At 42.2% G+C, this 16,366-nt stretch overlaps 1 protein-coding gene across 1 annotated transcript in view; it reads left to right on the forward strand.

Moving 5' to 3' along the window:
* The window catches only part of SLC9A2 (solute carrier family 9, subfamily A (NHE2, cation proton antiporter 2), member 2), a 36,547-nt gene that overhangs the window by 3,865 nt on the left and 16,316 nt on the right, over positions 1-16,366 (forward strand). The window contains exons 3-5 of the mRNA XM_014955832.1: positions 1-232; positions 5,774-6,237; positions 11,874-12,124. Coding sequence (XP_014811318.1) covers positions 1-232; positions 5,774-6,237; positions 11,874-12,124 — 947 coding nt within the window. The remainder of the gene's footprint in view (positions 233-5,773; positions 6,238-11,873; positions 12,125-16,366) is intronic.

Here is a 16,366-nt window from a genome sequence, read left to right on the forward strand (position 1 = left end):
CCTCTGCTGGTGCCGGTGCTGGCGGTGCTGGCGGCCGGGGCGGCGGAGGCGCGGGCCACCTCGGAGAGCCAGCTGCCCGGCGCCGCGGCGATGGGCACCGGCACCCCGCCGAGCCCCAGCGGCACCGCCTTCGAGGAGACGCGGCTCCACGTCTTCACCCTGGACTACCCCCACGTGCAAATCCCCTTCGAGATCACCCTCTGGATCCTGCTGGCCTCCCTCGCCAAGATCGGTGAGCGGGGCCGTCGGGGCGACCCTCCCTCCCTCTCTCTGTCCCCCCCTCCCGGGCCGCCCGCCCGCCGGGGACAGCCGGGCTGGGACCGACTGGGGGCCGCGGGGACCGCTGGAGGGTGATGCTCCTTGGCGGGGCGGGGTGCCCGGGCGTGATTTGTGTGGCAAAAGATTGGGTTTTCTCTGTGAGGAAGGGTGCGGGGGAGAAGAGAGATCACCTCCCGCGGGAGGTCCGTATCCCCTTCCCGCAGCAGGGCGTAAAGCCCGGGCTACGGGGGCTGTAAAACCCCGAGTTCACCCAGTTCACTGACTTTTCCTTGCTACTGTCGTTTGAGCACTATCTTCTTTTTCTTAAAATAATGCCGGGTATAATGACAGTTTCAGAACACAACAACGGATCGATGGAAAGCAAATATTTATGAGGGCAGAGTGAGCCTCCTCATTGTACTTTCCCACCATTCACTTATGTCCTGAGAAAGACAGAAAAGACGGCACTGAATGAGTAAGAAAGGCCACCTCTTCCCTCATGTGGAAAATATTTGTATTGCATAGTTTCAGTGTGTTTTGTGTAGTTTATATATAATATATTTTTAATTAGCTTTCTCTGTCCCAAGCAGAAAGATGAGCACACTAAAATAATCTAAAGAATGTCAGGTAAAGGTGTGCTAGAGAGCTATTTGAAAATCAGTAAATCTCTGCAAATGATAAACTTTGTGTCCTCTTAACTAGAGGATAATGCAAGGAATAGAGCCATGGGAACAACAACAAAAAAAGGTTTACTCGTTTACTCATACTCCATTTGTTTGATTCAGCAGTCTTGATTTGGTGGCTCAGATTTCAATAAAAACTATGATTGTGCTCCTTTTGATAAAACATTTTGATAAAACTTTGACTTCTGCTTGGGACTTTTAAATAGAGCGTGTTACATTCTGGTTAGTGATCAGGTAATTAGGATTCTACAAAACCAAAAAATTTGTACTCACCTCCTGCTGCAACTAGTGTTGGAGTTGGGGGCCTGATCCTCTACCCAAGCAACTTGCTATGGCTCCATGACTTCCTGGGGAAATACTGTATGTTGCATCCATTAAGGATGCAGATATCTTGATGCATGGTTCTCAATGCATTAAAGATGCATGCTTAATCTCCAGTATGTATTTAGGTGTTTGCAGAATCAGGACAGAGTTCACCTGTGATACACTCAAATGCATCATGAGTTGTAATAGCCAGAAAATGCGGAGTTTGTTAAAGAACTTACCTCAGCCAGTCGAGTATTGTAAAATCGCTCTGGCTTCTGAGTTTAGGTATGGCAGGAACTCTTGAATGAGCTAAGACTAGTGAAAAAGTTTCTGGTTTGTTAAAGATTACAGGAAAGCCATTTGAAACATGTAAACACACATACATACACAATAATACATAGTTTCTGTAGGGCTGTGCATTCTGACTATCATGGTATTTTGCTAGTGCATAGGCATCTAAAAAGTAGGAAAAAAAAAAAAAAGTGACTTGAGTACTTTAATTTTCCAAGGTACTGCAGTAGAGTGAACAAGCAAACAGGGCAGATGAGGAAAAATGCGTATAATTTTTAAATCCCTTCAGTTATACCCACCAGAATTAGCTGGTGTGGCTAATCTAGGGCATTGCCTCTGCTGTGATATGTGCGTGCGCGCTAAGCAATGAGGGCTGGATCCAGGAGAGGCCCTAGGTGTGGCAGAGCTCAGCCTCACCACACCTAGCTACAGGCGCCCTGACTCCCGGACTGGAATTAGGAACATCCAGTTCTTGCTCCTGGAGCTCCGTCTGTGCTTCCTTATCCAGCGAGTGCATCAGGTAAACCTTCCCGGGACAGGCTGCCGTCGCTCCGAAGTCACACTCCCACAGCGGCGATTTTTCACTCACTTGTGCCTTCTTTTAGACTGAAGGTAGCCCAGGTGGGCAGAGTTCTCTCATCACTGAGATACAGGAATGTCATCTCTCTTTACCCATGGAGACACAGACATGTCAGCTCTGCCACGTCCTACTGTGTTACTAGGAGTGGGCCAAGTGTCCCAGTTGAAAGGGATGGAGAGGGGGTTTCCAGCCCATCTCTCTGCCTGTAGCCCCGAGAGCAGCCTGGTGAGAGAGGATGCTCTCCGGTGCATTCCTCTCCGTGGCATTTCCTGCTGGGCAGCACAGGCATCTCCCCCCTGTGAAATCCACCTCGAGACTCGTGCACTGCCCAGGAAACTTGGGTGCTTAATCTGGCATCGCAAATTCCTTTCTGGGGCTAGGTGCCCGAACGCTCGCGCTTGGCACTGCTGAGCAGCAAACCTTTCTGACCGGAGCCCTAAGGTCTTGTCAGCTGCAAGGAGCTCAGAAGATAGGGTCGCATTTAAGAACAGCTCTCACCGTGCGTGGAAGGATCCCAAAGACAACTGTATGGCAGCACCTGCTTACCGCCGGGCTGGCAGCATTTGCTAACTTTTATAGGGGATTTATCTGAAAGGTTTCTCAGATCCTGGCTGTGTTCATGTCATTGTAGGCTAGGTTTAGAGAGAGTGGTTTTTTATTCCAGAGTAGAACAAGGGCACATTTTGAAATCTAAGAAATTGCCTTGAATGGAGTAGTTATTTTCTGACTACCTCTACTTATTTATTATCTTTTGTGTTGATACCATATAGGAGGTATGTTACTAACATGTTGATGGACTCCATGAGTTGATTAGGTGGGACCCAGTGCATCTGAAATATGGTGCAGCCTCTAGGTAGAGAGACTAGTCCACTTACCTCCCAGTTTTCCTTAGTTCTTATGCTACTAAACCTACAAAATGTTGTCTAACTGATCCAGATTCCCATTACTCCTATGTTTAATCACAAATGCATGATTAGAAGTGCTTCTTCTGGGAACTGAGCTGATACACTTCCAACACTTCTCTCCTGAAAAAAGGTTTAAGCTGTTCAGAGGGCCCTTGGAAAACTCACCTATAATCAGAAGTACACATCTCATTGGCCTTTCCAGCATCAGAGTGTACTGGATTTCACCCAAGAAGTAGGAAACCAGAAATCTAGGGACTTTTAGCTTGAAGAATACTGACCTTGCACTTTTGGCAAGTGTCCTAGTGCCCAATGGCTTGAGGGTAAACATCTTCCATCCTCTTGAAGTTGGGTCACTGCATAGTCAGGAGCTCAAGAACAGGGTCAGAGGCGGAGAAAGTTGCTGTGGTCCTGGGTTGAGTGTAAAAGCCTAATTATTCACGTACTGCAGGGGGTCTGCTCCCAGGGTGCTCCTGACCATGTGGCTGTGGGTCCGTCAGAGCAGGGAAGATGTTCCTCATCTTGCAAGGCACCTGCTCCTGACTTGATGTGCACTGGACTCTAAATCCTGGCTCTCTGCCTTTAAACGGGGAACCACAGCCTGTCCCTGATCACCTTTGAATGCCTCTCATTGAGGCAGGCAGTCTTTTAAGAGTTTTGATGCTGTTTATGTGGATAAAAAGCCCATTTAACTTTGTGCAACCTTTCTGTTACCTTTAAGGATGAGGTGAAGTTCCAAAAGCTCCGAGAGGGCATGAACTTTCCAAAAAGTGACTTATAAAGAAGAGAAGAAAAGAAAAGGATTTTTATTTTTATATTCACAATAGACTTTTCATTGCCATTGCATTACAACTGATTGGGATGGTTTTTGTTTTCATTAAAAGCTGCATTTACAAAAATTCCCTCCTCTTCAATTTTTATTGAGGAAATGATTTAAAATACTTTTGAAGGGCTTAAAAAACCCTTTTCTTTTAGCAAAATCTACTTACTCAGGGGAAACTTCAATCACTACATTGGAAATTCTGGCATCCTGCCACCGCAGAAACTAAGGCAAACCATAAAATGTTTATGTGTAAGTGGCTGAAAGGTCAAGTCTCCAACCGCAAATTCTTGTGTTTCCAGGGTCATTACCTGTTCTGCCAATATAGGATATTGATGACTCTGGTTTTGAAGAATGACAGTGAATTTGGCAGTCCTTCCAATGAGTCACATAGGCTGTGTTTCTAAGTATTAAAAAGCAATCTGTGTTTGTCCAGAATAGAAAAACAAAATGCAGCTTGAGCTGCTTGCTTTGAAAAATATCTTTAATAGTTATATAATTTGTAAGTAAAAAGTCTGTAGTTTAAAGCAGCTTTCCCCTTGGTCTTTAACTGTTTCTTTTTCCTAATTATAAGTTCAGAGTTTCTTTTACCTGGAAAAAATCTATAATGAAAGGAGAATTAACAAAATAGGTGTTGCAAGATACAGAAGCCTGAAGTCAGGAAACTGGATGTGAACTATACCAAGCTTGCACTAGTTTAACTGTTTCGACTACAGGTGTGATTTTTACTGAAATAGTTTTACTGAAATAGACGCCCGTTATTACCACACCCAGTGTTTCTGTGCAGCTCTCATTTAAAATAATTTAAATGCTTTTTAGTTAGGCGGGAATTGTGGGATCTTGTGGGTGTGGATAGTTTTCTATATAATTATGTAGGCCAAATATAGATAAGGAGGAGCCTGGAAAAGATTGGCATCGCCAGGACCTGGAATGTGACCTTGGTGCATGAGGCTGATCATTCCATTAGATTGGCCAGAGTAAGTTCCTTCAAAATTTCCCATTTGGTACCAAGATCATCCTTAAAACAGTAAATTTACGCAATTAATATGAATCTTTAATCAAAACTGCATGCCATGGAGAGCTTTAGTAGGGTAAGGAACATTCAACCATTAAGTTCTCATTCAAAACCTTTTTTTATTAATTTTTCAGTACTTTGCACAGATCTTTAGGAGAGACTCCTGACACTACTGCAATTCATATAATACAGAAGAAAGAGCATAATAATATAGGCTACAACGTATTGTCACTTTATGGAAAACATGTTGGTTATTGTGAAATTAGTTTGGAGGCTGTGCTAAAATTAATAGTAGGTCTGTAAATGCTTCCTCATGGTGTCTGAGGAAGTGAGCATGGGTGACTGGGTGCAGGTCACATGTGCTAGTTCCCCTCCCTAGCTCTGAGACTCTAAAAGACTTCTAAAAATGAAATGAATGTACTCCTTGAACTCCTTTGGGAAACTGTGCATGGAGGAAGAAGTGCTTAGAATGTTAGGTTTTTTTCTCTACCTAGGTGTAATTTGCCCTAGAAAAGTGTTTGGATTGTGTTTCTGGAGGATTCCCCATGGCAAAAATCCCTGCACTTTCACAAACAGAACCCTTGCATACAGTTGCTCCAGCCAACCTAGCTCTTAACTAGAATGTCTAGCTATTAAATTGACTCTCCAGCAACTCATCTGAAGTAACTACTCTATCCGAAAAATTTGCCTTGACCTGTTGTGATGGTCCTATTGACTCTCCAGCAACTCATCTGAAGTTTCCAAAAAATTTGCCTTGACCTGTTGTGATGGTCCAGTCCAGTCTTTCCAGTGAAAATGAAATTGCCCTGCAATTGCTGTTTGTTTGCTATAGAAACTAAGATAACAGAATCCAGAATAATCTCTTGGATTCTGTACAAATAACCATTTTACTTTCTTGTGTTTGAATTTTCTTTGAAGGCTTTCATCTCTATCACAAGTTGCCCTCAATAGTACCTGAAAGCTGTCTCCTCATTCTGGTTGGATTGCTTCTTGGTGGGATTATTTTTGGAGCTGATGAGAAGTCTCCACCTGTAATGAACAGTGATGTTTTTTTCCTGTATCTTTTACCACCCATTGTACTCGACGCTGGATATTTTATGCCAACTCGTCTTTTCTTTGAGAACTTTGGTACCATATTCTGGTATGCCGTAGTGGGCACACTCTGGAATGCCATCGGCATTGGAATTTCACTTTATGGAATTTGCCAAATCAGTGCATTTGGTTTGACTGATATCACATTGCTGCAGAATTTGCTCTTTGGCAGCCTCATTTCAGCTGTGGATCCAGTGGCGGTGTTAGCTGTTTTTGAAAATATTCATGTCAATGAGCAGCTTTACATCCTGGTGTTTGGAGAGTCTTTGCTGAATGATGCTATAACTGTGGTAAGTTACTTGACAAATGATTAGTTGTTAAAAACGACAAATGATTGATTGCATGCCATTCCGTTATATCTATACAGAGAGATAAATTATCTGGTTATTTCAATTTGCTAATGGCTGGAAGTCAAGGAGTGCTAATGTATTTATGTAATTCTCTAAACTTTAGATTTAGAAACTACAGTAGTCTTACTACACCAGAGTAATGGGTAGCATATTTGCTCTAGGGATTTTACTACCTGATCTCTTTAGTTTCTGTATCTTTGAATTCTGTTACTTCTGTAATCTGAAACTGGAGGTTTTCCTCACCTGCAGAAATGTTGCTGGACAGGAGAGGAAAAAGGGCCAATGTGGGCATGTTTCAGCATGTTCACAGGTTGAATGGGCAAGTCGTTGAGATGGCACAGGACCTGGTTGATGCTAGCCTTGTGCATGTGCTCATCCAGTTGGAAATGCCCCGAGACCACCAATACATTTCTCCCAGGCTACAGATGAGATAGGACAACCATCTGGAGGCAGTAATTTCTAATCATTAACTAGCTGAACTGGGTTTGTGGAGCTGACCTGAGGACAGCAATCTGCAAATTCCATTAACACCCCCCATGCCCTTCATTCGTACCTGATGACACCACGTCTGGGACATTACTCCCACTTATCCATGCCTTACTTGAAATCCTGCCTGTGCCAACTATGTCCTGGCACACTTTCGGATTTGTGAGACATGGGAGGTCCAGTTTTTCATATGCCAGAAGAATCAGAGAGATTCATGAATTGGCTCCACACCTTCCCTGTCTCTGTCCCTGGCTTCTTATTTCAGTCCAATTCTATTGGACTGAAGTTCTTTGGGTTTCACCTTTTCTAGGACTTTGCCTCACCTGCTTAACACTTGTATATCTCATAATTTAATCTGTTCATTTGGTACTAGTCATTTCATGTGAGTCCATGAGGGTAAAGATTATTTTTTTTTATATTTGCACTCCATGCCTTACCCGATTCTGTTGCTATCCGCCAGCTGAATCGCATCCTGTCTTACGAGCTCGCCTTAAATCCTAGCTTTCCTCATTAGCTTACAGCTGAAACTGCCTGCCATTACTAAACTGGTACTTAAGATGCTCCTGAAAATAAGTGGGTGTACATACTGAGTTTCAAAAGGCTTAGTAGTCCAGCCATGGCTGTGTCTGTCTCTGTTTACTCTTAATGGTCACTCATGCAGTAGAATTCTTTTCACACAAGTTTTTCTGGGGGAAAAAGGTCTGGCTTTATGCTAATGCTAAACTTTTTTGGGGGGGGTTGTGGATTTTTCCAGCCAAAATCACTTTTTGTTTTGTTTTTTTTGTGGATTTTTCCAGCCAAAATCACTTTTTTCAATCAAAAAATCAATCACCTTTCCACTGGAGCTGCAGTTAATCCAGAGTGATTTGCTAGGAAAACACTGCATCCTGATGACGGAAGTATTCATGCATGCCACTGCCCAATGGCAAATTAGTCCAAAACACCATTATTATAGGCACTGGCATAGCAATTTAATAACCGTGATGCTTGGCTTTCCTGTAGGCATCATTATTCCCTTCTTTGGAGGTAATCCTTTCTCACGGTATGCCTGCCCAGGTGCCTTAATGTAGGGGAGATACTCTGAGGAGTCTGTAGGGCCAGCCCAGGGTAGGAACTGGCCATACATATATTCATGAAGGAGTGAAAGGAATTTAGAGTACCTTCAGTCTTACTTCCCAGCTATCGCTTAAAGGTAGCACTTGGCAGGAGATCAAGTGGTTTCCACATGCTAAGCGTTGGTCTGCTAATGGTTCCTTGTTATGATTTTGCACACCTGCAGTCATGTGATTATGCTTAAAACATGACCCAGGCTGCCACACAGATTCCCCGTGGGGTGTCCTTAGAGGACCTCACCTCTTCTGTCCAAACTGATGCTGCTGGACCAGTCCTCGCTGTGGTGCTGGGGGGTTATGCAGCTGCCCACTCAAAGGAGATGATGTTTTGTAAATTCTGTCTCTTCCTCTGTCCTTGTTGTGTCACCAGGAGAGCAGCACCCTCCAGCTTTGGTCTGCTGGAGCCCTCAAGTCCCACCTATCCTGGCAGGTGCCTCCAGTGGGATGGGGGGATGAAGCAGGCAGGGAGCTGGAGGCAGGCTGGCCATATGCAGAAGTTGCCTAATTCCTATGGCCACTGCAGTATCAAAAAAATCAGGGGCTACAGGTGGGCAGTGCAGAATGGTGTGGCTTTAGTAAACATGCTTTCTAAACACTTTAAGCCCTTCTTCCTGCTATCCCCCTTGCACTGCCTGGCTGCTCCTAATAGAAGCTTTAACTAGGGTAGCAGTGTCATCTATGCTTTCCCTGTTCAGAAAACGTGCTATCACACCTTCATTTTAGATACAAAGCGAGGTTTGCTTTCTTGGGAATCTCAGCTCTGCTGTGTTTCTCAGGTGGTCTTTCATGCCGGGCAGTTTTTGCAACACACCTACCTGTGCATTTGAATGATCCTTTTCCTACACTGATGGAATTTTGAGCTTGAACTTGGCTGAAGACAATGTTTCCCAGTTGGCTTCTTGTTCAGTGTTGGTGCTTTACCAAAAGACTGGGTCACTGGTAACTAGCACAGTGATATTAAACGGCAAGATCATGGTTGAAGTTGAGTGTTAGCAGTTCAAATTCCAATTCTAGGCTTAAAATCACAAAGGAGGAGCCAGTGTCGTTACAATAATATTATTCCCATGTTAGAAAACATTACAGCAGTGCTCTGTATTCCACCTCTACTGAAAACATTATTTTAGTGTGCTTTAAAGTAATTTCAGAATTAAAAACTAATAACCGAGAACTGATAAAAATAAGCAATTAGTGTCTAGGAAGAGCACAGACACTGTGAGACAAAATTAAAAAGTGATTGGTGACTTGGTGTAACCTTTAGCAAGTTCAGCTGAAGGATGTTGAGTAAATGCAAATTTTGAACTTGGAAAAAAAAACCCATTCTCATACTAAATGCATTACAAAATGTGACCAGAGTTGATGTTGTTTAACTCACCTGAAAGCTTAGGGGCAGCTGTAAAACTGAGCTGCTGTAGAGTAAAAGGGAAGCAAACCTGATTTTGATCTCATTTACAGCAGTGTAAATAAGGAACAATAGGAAAGAGATTAAAATCATGTTCACGACATTCCGTCGTTCTAGTTGCTGCTTTTACCATTGCGGTCTGGTTTTGATCCCAGGTACAAACGAGAACGTTGCTTTTCTTCTTTCACGTAATTTATGGCAACGGACTTGAGATTTATTGGGATGTCTGTTCATGGAAACAACAGACTCCACTCTGTTTGCAGGGTGAATACTTCACTGTGAGGATGAGGTGATGTTATGGAAAAGCTATTGCTTGAGCAGATCAAAGTTATATGCTTCTTTACAAGCAACTCTCAGTGGCCTCACTTTGGAGACTTGCCTTATATATTTATATAGTTACTTTTTAAAATAGAAAAAAGGGCTATTTAAAGCTCCAATTAAAGAAAATAATCATCTTCCCTAATACATACCAAGGGAATACTCTGCGAGGTCAAATTCTGTAGGTGTCTTGAAGAATAACATGGCTCTGGGGTAGTCCTGAGTTTCAACAAGTGGCATGGGGAAACTCCTGTCCTTTCAAACAACACAAGTCAATAGTATTCTTAATTTAGGCTGTGACTCATGGAGTCCTGGGAGTCCGTGGACTGAGAGGCCCTTGTAAAGTGACTAACAAAGGCACATCTATTGTCAGTAGGCTTAATTCTGGTATACTTCTCCTTATGCAAATCCATAAGGTCCACAAATCAGAACAGGCAGAAAACCAGTGGAGCCTATAACATTACTTTCCCGTCCTGCACAGGTCATAGTAACAGGGAGCAGGGCAAAAAGGCTGGGAGTCTGCCTCAGAGCAGCAAGATGAAGGGGTTTGTCCAGGTGAAAATGACACTTCTTTTATTGTTATCAAATAGGTAGTTCATGCTCCTGCTCTTGTCCTGCTTGTTGCTTTGTAATGAAAATCACTGGGGACCATGCTAAGTTTGATTTAACCTTCTTTTTTCATGCTTGCACTGGAATATATTATTTTCTTTTCTTTTTCAGTCTTTTCCTTTCACTTACCCCAAAGGACCCATAATAGGCCAGGTCTTTGCGTTACAGAATCACAGAATCACAGAATCGTAGTGGTTGGAAGGGACCTCAGAGATCATTGAGTCCAACCACAAAAAACAAAACAAACAAACAAACAAAACCAAAACCAAACCAAACCAAACCAAAACAAAAACAAAAAAACAGTCTATAGTGAGAACTTTTACCTCTGTAAGAACTATTAAATTTTGGCTGAGAAGAGCTGAACAGGTTACTTTCTGTCATGTGAGAGAGAACAAGACTGCAAACACAACAAATCCCTCCCAGTCACTTACTGTTCAAATACCTACATTGTTGGCACAATGCAAGTACTGAAAAAAAAATTGTTCTCAAATAGCATTTCTGATAGAGAAACCTGTTTGGTTTACTAAGTCCAGAAAGAAAGCAGAGGTTTAACTCCTGCAAGCTGTCCAAGATGACTAGGCAGGTGTTTATTGTGACCGAGGTGGCTTAGCCTGTGAACCCACTGTGATGGGAGTAGGTGCCTGTGACCAAACTTAGATCTCTACAAGGGGACCGAGTAGCCATGGCGGTATCACATGGCTGGGAGCATACATGCAGTACCAGGCAATGCTTAAATTTCCCAAGTAAATGGGAGACCCTTTAAGGTTTCTATAAGAGTAACTGATTTTATTGTTTTTTGATTTGTAATAACTGAAATACTGGGTATTAGAAAACTGTGGGCTTTACACTTATATCTATTTCCTGTGTAAAAGAAAAAGGCTCTCTGAGTAAGAAAATATGATAATCCCATTGACCAAGTTTGTTTGGGAGGATGGTTATAAACACTTTGAAAATTAAACTGGGCAAACACATGCTAACAGGTCTTTTAATGGGAATTAAATCCAAATCTCTAGAAACAACCTAAAGTTTTAAAAGTCTTTAAACCATTGGATTCCTAATGGCTAATAAATCGGAGAAAGAGCACTCCATGGATGCCATGTTTCTTCTACTCCTTGGGATGGTCACTGTCTTTTCCCTCAACCCCCCATGCCAGATGAATCTATGGTCTAATTCAGTACTGCAGCTCTTGATGTCTTATGTACATCAAACACATTTGAAAATAACGTGATTTTTCACTGATTATGAAACTATTTTTTCCTCCTCCTTTTTAAATTTATTTTATTCTGGGAAAAATCTGAAATGACTGGAGAAATCTGAAATGACTAGTTTCTGGAGAAACTAGAAGCTCTGCAAATAAATGAATTTAAACAAAGGTTACGTAGATCTATGCTCCTGGCCTGCAGAATGGCATGAGTTAAGAAAGCTGTCCCATTTGCAAAAATCGGAATAATGCTATTTACCCTTCTTTGTATATCTCCCTGATACTTATGGATGACAAGTAATATGCCAGTGGTAAACAACAGCATATCTCAAACAGGAGTTCAAAGTAGATAGGGAAATTCAGAGTTCAACATTGAAGCAGGGGAACATAATGACATGAGGGGAAATTAAGAAGAGTTCAGAAACATAATGTGCTTTCTTTTTCCTCATAGGTCCTGTACAATTTGTTCAAGTCTTTCTGCCAGATGCGCACAATTAAAGTTATTGACATATTCGCTGGGATTGCTAACTTCTTTATAGTGGGGATCGGTGGAGTATTGATTGGAATCCTTTTGGGATTTGTAGCAGCCTTTACCACCCGTTTCACCCATAAAATCCGAGTGATTGAGCCACTCTTTGTCTTCCTGTACAGTTACTTGTCATACATAACAGCTGAAATGTTTCACCTCTCGGGCATCATGGCGTAAGTACCCCAAACTTCAGTAATAATAGCACCCAAGTAAGAATGCCAAAGGAAATTGCAGAGAAGGCCAGATTTTGCAAACTTTGCTCTGTGGCATCGTTCCACCGTGCATGGCAGTGATGCTGGCTTGAGGATTTCCGGCCTCTCCCCTCCTGCTTCCATCCCATTCTCTCAGCTTGCCACCACACCAGCTGTGTCACTAAAATGGTCCATGGCATCACACCATAAACCATATCTTTGAAATGTTCCAAGTTAAAAATAATCCCTTATATTTTCAGTGGGGTTATTTTTAACTCAGATCAGTTTGGTGACCCGTGTCCTCATGTCACCCTACAAGTAGTCATAAAGGCATGGCTGAGGGGTGGCCCACAGGGATGTGGGGGCCTCGGTGGCTGGGAGGAAGTGGGAGTGGTAGCTGGGAACTTCATGAACTGGCTTTGCTTCTGATGCCAATATATTGTGAAACTACGTCTTACATTTAATCATGTGAACAGCCAGTAAGTACCATTCAATAAAGACAATATATATATATCATTAAGGCAAACTCCTGGTGGATTACAAGCACAGTAATGATTGTGTGAATGAAAAATTTGCAGAATGTAGTCCTGTGGTGATATAACACTTTGCTTTAGTACCTTGATATGTGTTCCTTTGTGTTACAATGCTCTCTGAATACATCATTATGCATAAAATAATATTATTCTTCCCACTACCAACAGATACAAATATTTTCACTCCTTGTTTTTCACTCCTGGACTTCAGGAGAGAGAAAGCACAGCCTCTCGCTTGATGCTGTTTATACTGTAACAACCTCAACTAGAGAAAAAGTTTGATATACTTGAATGGTTTGCTCTGGTTCCAAGTATTATTTTTGAAGGCCAACCTTCTTTAATGACATTGTATTATTCTAGGCACAAATACGCATCATTCAGGTATTAGGAGCATAGCTTTTTATGAAAGCTCAGATGTTACTTTTGAGTAGCACTAATACTAATACTAATACTTGATCATACCTCATCTGATTATTATCATTTAGGAAAGTGAAGATAGGCTTGATATCATAGTCATGCCAGTATAAGGTTTTCTGGGGCTGGGAAGCATTTTATATGGAAACTTATGGCTGATGATTTCAGTAGTATAAAAATAGAGATATGCCATGAAATGGGAGGGTTTAGTACTTTAATATAAGTAAAGAACTAAAGATTGTGTGGGTTTCTTTCTCTGATATGAGCCTAAATAAAGTAACATATGCATCCACTTTGACCGAGTTCATAAATGTGCCATCTCTTTCCCTAGCTTCTATTCATAGCATTTGTGTGGTTTCTAGTTTCCTCCACTTCTTAAGTCAAATGTCCTTGACATCCTATGATCAAATACTTAAAGGGCTTCTAAACCAAAGACATGTGGCTAAACTGTACATGGAAAAAATTGTGGCTTGTGCATGAAAATACTGATTTGGACATGCTGCATCCAGGATGCAATCAAAAGGGCACGGCCAGTCTGCTGGTGGGTCGTGGACCCACCGCATGCCAGTGCCTGCAACCAGCACACCCCTGCTTCCCGTGGCACTGACAAACTATGCCATTTCATTTATAACAGTGGCCCCTGAGTGGGTGCAAAACAGAAGAGGAAGCACAGAGTATTTTTTCGCTCCAACAACACAAGAGAAAATAAGTTATCTTTAAAATGTCCTGCTTTTTTTTTTTTTTTTTTGACTCTAAATGTATTTTGCAATAGCTACCAGAGCTGGATACATCAGTAATACCCATGGGGAGCTGGAAGGGCTCTGCAGCCATGTAGTGTGTCCAAGCTGTCATGAGATGTAAAGCGTGTCCCCTCCCAGCAGCACTGCTGAGGGCCTTAGAGCTCCTGTAATCTCTGCATCCTCCTGGAGTAAATCTACCCTGTGCTTTTCACATTTTTTTAAGTTTTTGAACTACAGAGAGCATTTTGCTCTGTGTCATGGTGCAACATGCACCGGTATTGAGTTCCCTGTCATTTTCTGCAGTGAATGACTCATGGCATGGTGGCCTGGGTCTGTCGTCAAATTCAGCCCTCCTTTGAGCATGTGGTTGGAACAAATGACTTTGGAGTGTCCCTTACAACTTGGATTGTTCATTCATTATGTGATTCTATGGCCATTTATAGGAGAGAAGATAATTGCCTGATCTCCTTTTTTTCACCCACATCCGTGTGAGTCTGTTACACTAGTGGTTCCCACTTTCTTCATAACCACGTTTGTAAAGATACTCAGCGAGACCTTGTGGTTACATGCTGTTCCATATTTTAGGTGGAGGACAGGAGCAGGAACATGCAGTGTTATCAAATGAGTAAGACACATACAATGAGTGCCTCGTTTCTGTGCAAGTAGGAATTCACTGGCAGAGGAATAAAGGGGAATGAAAGGTGCTTGTCCCTCTTCTGATCAGCCTGTGTGCTCGTTCTGGAGTCAAATGATTCTTTAAGCATCCGTAGGCATCTGTGTATAATCCCTGCACCAGGTTACCTGGCCAAAATAGTGAAGGGCTGAAGCACGTCCCTGTGAGCTGCAGCGAGAAAGGCCTCTCCAGGCAGAGAGGAAAGAGCTCCCACTGTAATTAGAGCTGGGCTTGAATCAGGGGCACGGCTGTTAAACACACACGTGTGAATCTCAACTTTATTTGCTTGGTTCTATTTCTGATTATAACGCTGCATTTTCTTACTTATTTCTCATAGGGGCTGTGAAGCAGCAGAACTATTAATATGTGTTTCTTTTTTTTTGCAACAGTGTGTTAGCAGGCTGAAAGGAACAAACATTGAAACTACTGTAAATTTAGTAGGTCAAGGAAACTTGAGGATTGAACCCAGTGGCCTCGTTTATTGCAGTCATGACAGAAACTGTACTGTTTGTGCAGGAGGACTTTTATTCTTCAGAAGCACAGAAGGTTGCAGGTTAATTGCAATTAACTGTTTTTTCCCTCCCCTTCTTGACCAAGGCAACTACTTCAGGTCACAGAAGTGGAAGCCAGAATTAATGTGGGTGAATAAGAACTGTAAAATAAAACACACCTAAGCTTTTGCTTAGATTGTGGTGACAGTAAAAATTTGGTCTGGGAAGAACATATATCAATGTACATAAAATAGTGCATATTTCAAGAAAATTTATAATGAATGTAACACTGTATTGTCATATCATTTTCAAATTAAAGAGACTTGAACAGCTTTTTTTCTATGTAAATAAACATTCTGAAGAGATGCCAGATTCATAAAGTAAGAAGTGATTAGATGTGGAATATTACTTACCTGAAGTGTAACAAATAATGTACAGCACTATTTGTTATACTGGTGAACCAACACATCAATTAGATGACTCTAATTGCATGCAAAATGTGACTGAAATTAATATTTTATATATATATATTAAAAAAAGAGTGTTGTCCCTTTAAATTCTAGTGGTTGAGCATGGTAGGTGTTTTAAGTTACAGCTTGCAAAGATCCTGATTAATCTGGTGACAGATTCTTATCAGTCATCTATTTACAGTGCCTCCATTACCTCAGGATCCAAAAACAAACCATGTCCAGGGCACGCTTCCTCACTTCCCAAGCCGCAGAGCTTTCCTAAAAGATTATAATCATGAAAACTATTTATTTCAAGAGGGTAAGAAATAGTACTGAGTGTTTTGTTCTGTCTTCGATGCAGACCTGACAGCCCTAGTGCTTCAGGTAGTAAGCTTTGAGACTCTGAAACAACCGTGTGTCTGGAAATGGGTGTTTTGCAGCTTGCCCACTGCATTCTTGCTATATTTCGTTTGCTGCCCCTGCACTTGTCAGTTCCACTGTGTGTGCAATTGGCTGGAGGTAGCCGGGATGCATCGGACTTGTTATAATTGTACAGACAAGCTCTGCAGGCACAGGAAGGCTGTCACGACCCGTGACATAACCTGAGATATTTGTAGGTCTGTCAGTGCAGCCTGTGGCTTGTGAAGAGCTGGTTTGCCGCTGAGTGTGAGAGATGTGGAGGGTGAAAGTGTTAAGTAGATTTGAGACCCTTCTTCACATACATTTTTGAGGTTGGTCACCAGAACTATGTGTAAACTGAAGACTCTGGGAATGTTTGACAGCTTCTGGGCTTGGATGTATGTCCTGGCCAAGTCATCACTCCACATCAGGACAAAATACATGCAGGGTCCTGGTTGCTTCCCATTTTTCACCTGAGTTGTGTAGGCACATATGTCTGTGGGATCTATGGTGGGAACTGTGATA

Source organism: Calidris pugnax, unplaced genomic scaffold (genome assembly GCF_001431845.1).
Source record: "Calidris pugnax isolate Ruff unplaced genomic scaffold, ASM143184v1 scaffold277, whole genome shotgun sequence".
NCBI lineage: Eukaryota > Metazoa > Chordata > Aves > Charadriiformes > Scolopacidae > Calidris > Calidris pugnax.